This window comes from Uloborus diversus, chromosome 10 (genome assembly GCF_026930045.1).
Source record: "Uloborus diversus isolate 005 chromosome 10, Udiv.v.3.1, whole genome shotgun sequence".
In the NCBI taxonomy this organism is placed as follows: Eukaryota; Metazoa; Arthropoda; class Arachnida; order Araneae; family Uloboridae; genus Uloborus; species Uloborus diversus.
Window position 1 is genome coordinate 138110884 of NC_072740.1, and position 5749 is coordinate 138116632.

The 5749-nt window shown below is 35.6% G+C and overlaps 1 protein-coding gene across 1 annotated transcript; it reads right to left on the reverse strand.

Annotated features, from left to right (window-relative positions):
* Window positions 1–1658: 1658 nt before the first annotated feature.
* On the reverse strand, window positions 1659–5143 carry LOC129231198 (egalitarian protein homolog). Its single transcript, XM_054865446.1, has 3 exons — window positions 4346–5143; window positions 3809–4303; window positions 1659–1736 (listed from the first exon to the last, which is right to left on the reverse strand). Exons 1-3 carry the CDS (start codon window positions 5141–5143, stop codon window positions 1659–1661), a joined length of 1371 nt encoding a protein of 456 aa, XP_054721421.1.
* Window positions 5144–5749: the final 606 nt, after the last annotated feature.

The following is a 5749-nucleotide window of genomic DNA, read 5'->3' on the forward strand; positions in this document are numbered from 1 at the left end:
AATAAAGAGGAACAAAAAATTTTTTTTTGACAAATTGACCCATAGTTACTGGGGGGGAATTTTTTTTGGCAATCAAAATAATGAAACTAATACCCTGTAAAATTCCCCCCCCCCCCCACGAAAGTGATCATTTTTTTTTTAAGTTTGATAATCGATACTTTACCAGTGGGGGGCACCACGTTCGCCCCAACATAGCTGGGGGAGAAATTTACTACGTGTTTTTTCTTATTAATTTAATGTTATTATATTATTTTTAGCCACTTAACTCATCACTTTAATATTTTTCCTTTTTTTTGACCTTTCATCCACCCACACAGCCGTGTGACCCAAAATTAGTGGGGGGGATTAGAGTCAAAGTTTTTTCATTGCATTTTTTATTATTTTAACCGGCCACAAGCCATAAAAGAGATAAATCGCGTTTTGGGGGGTCAGCTCTTGGTCTATACTGATTGTACCAATTAAATATGGGCAGGTGGGTGGGATGTTATCTCATGTCAGTGTTCAAAAGGGGGGCAGAGCCTGAAAGGTATAGAACACCTGGTGTAGAACATGGAATGGAGGAAATTATACCTTAAAAAACAGTGATAACTTTATTCTGCTAATTTACTGGATATGTGTCATTTTTTAAACAATATGATTACAAACTAAACACTCATCTCCGATTTTACATTCTCTTGTTTGGTACATGTTTTATCGCTAGTTGGACAGAATACATAACCGTAATGACATATATTAAGACTATCATCTAGAAGCCTATTTTCACTGTTCATGTTTTACTTAATCATATGTACATCATGTATAGAAAAGTGATATCGTTATCAGGGTTCGCACTAGGGAAAAAAGTCAGGTGGGATCCTTCGTAGTAACTAAAATTTCATGTGGGATTTTTAAAATTGAAGTGGGAGTACTTATTTTTTATTGGTTCAAAGTTTTAGACAAATATTTATTCGAACAAAGTATTTCCATAACATCGAAAGTGAATGTTTTATTTGTATGCTAGAACAAATATGCATCTTATTATATTAAAGATATCGACAAATTTTTTGAAGGAAAAATTAATATTAAAATACATTAATCTTTGCCACAAAGGCAATATTTTGTTAAATGAATCTCTTACTGAATGGTGTGTTAATGAAGTACTACTCTCAATTGTTATAAAAGATGTATCAATGTCTCCAAAAGAAAAAAATTGCTAAAGAAAGATTATGCTGATGAAAGCATTTTGGTGCAGCTTTGATCCTACCAAGTTGAGTTAAAAATACAATCGGTTAGGTGCAACTTGGGAGCAGAAGATAAAGTTCCAAAAGGTGCTTGAGCAATCAGCAAACCCAAAGATATACGAGGGTTGATCCAAAAGTAAGGTTTTCATCAATTTTACAAATATGCAGCAGTCTATTCTCCTGGAAATTCATTGTTGGAAAGAAAAAACATTTCTCTATTTGTATACATACTTGCCATCTTTTTCTGTGCATTAATGTCAACAGTGCCTAACTTCTGTATCGAGTGTCACAGAATTCCACTGCCAACCTGTTGAGGAAGCGTTTCATCCCTTTTTTGACTTTGTCATCGCTCCAGAAACGTTGGCCATCAAAGTATTAATTAAACTTAGAAAACAAGTGGTTATCACTAGACTCGAGCTCTGGACTGATTGGGAGTTGTTAGTTGACTGTCATGTCCCAGTCTGGAGGTGGATTTTTGTGACAATTGATACAAAAGTTAAGGCACAGTCGACAATACTGTTAGAGAAAAAGATAGCGATTATGTATAAAAATAGAGAAACATTTTTTCTTTCTAACAATGTAAATTTCAATGAGAATAGACAGTGCTGTATTATTGTAAAATTGATGGGAACCTTACCTTTGGATCAACCTTTGCAGATTACCTCAATCTTTTATTCTAGTTTCTTTGTGGCTAAACTTACATTCCTCTGTTCATTGATAATAGCCTGGTGATAATAGCCTCATTGTATAGCCTGGAGCAAAGGAGAGTCAGAGGGGACATGATTCAGTTATTTAAATTTATCGAAATGAAAGATGTAAATGGATTAAATTTTTGCGGGGAAAACAGGACAAGGGGTCATTGTTTTAAGCTATTTAAATCTCAGGCTAACTTGGAAATCAGGAAAAACTACTACTTTAGCAGGGTCGTGGGCACTTGGAATAGCTTACCGGAAGAGGCGGTAATGAGCAAGGGAGTGGATAGCTTTAAGAGGGCCATTGATCTTCATTGGGGACTAATTAATTGACTAGGACCAGCCTAGCTGGGCCCAGAGCCTGTTGCTGGTCGTCACATTTGTATTTGTATTTGTATTTATAATACGATGGCAGTTGAAATTTATCGTAACAAGCCATTAAATTTATATTGGCTGTCTTTTTCAAAGAAACATGAACAAGAGAAAAATCCACTAATGGTGATCAGCGAGAACAAGGGATTTTTTTTCGCAAAAGGGATTTTTATCGAGAGTAGGATTTTAGAAAGTTGCAGGAATCACGCAATCCTGAACGCTGGCGCGAGCCCTGATCATTATGCAATGACACTAAAAAATAAAAATGGGAGTTATTAGCCAAAATTTTAAATTAACAATACCTAAAAGTTTAAAATAAACAAAAGGCATGAGTTAAAGTACAAACAAAACAACTTTATTTTTAGGATAAGTTTACTTGGTATTATATTTGTTCCTTATGAAAAAAGTAGGTACCCAGTAGAAGATCGTTATAACACACACCTTGGGACCAGAGCTTTTGCGTTACGCAGGTTTTTGTATCCTATAGATCATTTCACAACTTTTGAAACTAATATTCAGAATATATATATTTCCATTTCATAGTAAGTTTTAACTGCAGTATGTATTAAAGCACTAATCATTCAATGTAATATTCAAAAAGTATGTTTCACGGTCAAAATAAAGTGAATTATCCAGCAGTTTTCCTATTTTTATGGTTTGCATGACAGCTACATTTTCAAGAGTGATTTTCTTTTTTTTTTTTAACTGTAAATTCTAATTTTCATTTAAATCCTTTGAATTAAAAGAGAAAGATTTAAAACCGTTGAAATTTTAATTTGCCTAACAATTTTGATGCTTACAATGCAGAACAGAGGGTTTTTTAACTACAAAACTTGTTGTTTACATCTGAAAAGTTGTGCGGTTTATAGAGAATTGCGTTATATAGGTATTCCACTGGGTCAGTGACGAAGTCTAGGGGGGGGGGGGGGGTCCTAAACTTTTGTCACTTGCGGCATCCTTTGTAGAGTAACAATTTTATCATGGCATCCCAGTTTATTATATTGATACCGAAGGCATTAGACCGGGTATTTGGCGGCACCCCTTACCCCCCCTGCGGCACCCACTTTGGGAACCCCTGATGTAATTTATGAGAAATGCAAAAGGAATGTCATCCCTCTACTTTTTCATTTTAACACAAATGTTCCCCCAGCATTTCAAATTTTAACAACAAGCATTACCCCACTTTTAGATATCAGTAATTTACACTCACTGCCATAAAAGAGTCTTTTTTTTTTTCCTACAGGAATATACTATTTACGATGATACTGTTGTAACTCTACCCTAAAAATGTGTAAACAAATCAAAATATTTTGAATTTACAAAACATTGCATCTTAAACTGCGTGGATTTGAGAAAATCAACTGCACATCAATAGGTAAAGTCGAAAACAAAAAAATCCTTTAAGTATTTATTGATTAGTTTAATTTCTTAAAAGCCAACAGTACAAATAGGTCTGAAATTAAAACTAGGAACACCGAGTAATCAACAAATACATTCAGATTTTTTTTTAAATTCTAAACTTACCTTTAAAACATCTTGAGATTCTAAAACATCCCTCAATCCACCATCTTCTATCAACTGAGGACACGAAAGTAAGTCAAATAAAAAAACAAGCTCGTCTTGGGTTGAAAATTGCAACAAAGTTATGGGACCTGAAGGTCCTAAATTAACGCCTTCTCCATCAAAAGCAATAATAGGATCCTTTAGAGAAAAAATAAACTTAACAACCGCAGAGCATTCCTTCGTCTTCGTCACAATTTTAACACGTTTCATCATTTTGGTGATAGAATTATCTACGGCCTCTTTGTTCGAGGATATCGGGGAATTATACAACATGCGGTCCTTATAGTCGATGGCCGAATTATCGGCGACTGCTTTTATGATTTGGTTTTTCAGCCTCTGCTGAAACGTCTGACCTTTTTCTTGACTGCGGCCACCGGAATGAATGGGTGAAGAGTTTGTAGAAGATATTGCATTTGGTGTCACTGGGGGCGGTATGGGTACTTGAGAAGTTGCTACCTGGGGAGTGGGGGAAGAGGTGTGTTGGTTAGACAAACCAACAGCCGGAAGAGAACCAGGCTTCCTTTCAATAACGGACACAACGTTTGACTGCACGTGAAATATTTGTGAATTCATTTTCAAAAATGCCAACAAATCTTGTGGATTGTTTACCATTTTCGACCACATGTCTTTCGGAAACCAGGCGGTGAGATGAGCAAATAACTGACCCACTGGTAAGGGGCCTCTGTGTTTCAAAACACTCTCAAAAAAATTTATTAACTGGTTTGTTAGTTGCGGGTCTAATTGCTCCTCTTCGGGAACTTTTGTAATCATCAGACTAGTATCATTACTCAAATTTTCAAGCACACTTTTTAAAACGACGTAGTCGTCTTTGACAACAAACACATCTGAATATTTCACCAGAAATTCTTTGAATTCTTTACCGTGCTGCCCCGATATGTGCCTGATTTCTGGACTCGCTTGAGATCGATGACCAAGAAGGCTTTTAATAGGCACTTCAGCATTGCCATATTGTTCTAATTTGGAGCGAAAATATTCCACTGCTTCGAATGCGTAGTCGCGTTTGTTTTTGCCACTCGCATCATCGTTTTCGGATGTGTAGCAAGTGACACTTACTTGATCCTCGTTTATGGTAAACAACGATGGATACTGGGATAAAAACTTGCGAAGACCTGATTGACTCCCGCCAGCTATTTGTCTCATTTCTTTCGTAAATCCTTTCGTTCCGAATTGGCAAGATAAATCGTGAAGAGTCCGAGGCTGTCCCTTGTCAATCAGCCGATCCAAAAAGAACATGAGAGTCATATTCCTAATGTGATCGTAGTCCTTGCTGTCCATGATTAGTTAGTTTTAAATTTGAAATTTGATTTTGGCACAATAATAAGGGTACATAGTGCTCAGGCAGCTATGAGGCCGCTTGCTGATTGACATCACCAATCAAGCTGTGCCATCTTGGATTACGAGAGGCAAACTCCGGTCACGTGATAACAACAGCTATGCAGGTCGAGGAACTCCATCTGTAGCATTCTGTGAAAATGAAATTCTAGATATTTAATGTATATCTTTTTGGATAATAAATGTGATGAAATACTGTGAAGAATAAAGTATTAAATTTAAGTTTATTCATTACTCACTTTTTGATTGTTTTTCCGCAACAGAAATAGTATGATTAAGACATTTTCAGGCATGAACGAAGTAGTAGAAATGGAGCTCAAATAATTTTTTTTCTTTTGCTAAATAACTTTTCCCCTGTTGTTTAATAACTTTTACAACTGTAAATATTATGAAACTCATCCATAAATATTTCAGCTACAGTGTTTCAATTAACATTTTGAGATATCTTTACGAAAAATATTTATAGCTTTCTGCTTTTCCGTTTTCACGAAAAGAAGAAGGAAGATGTAAGCATTTGAGAAAAGTTTCGATATATCCCTTTAAACGCAA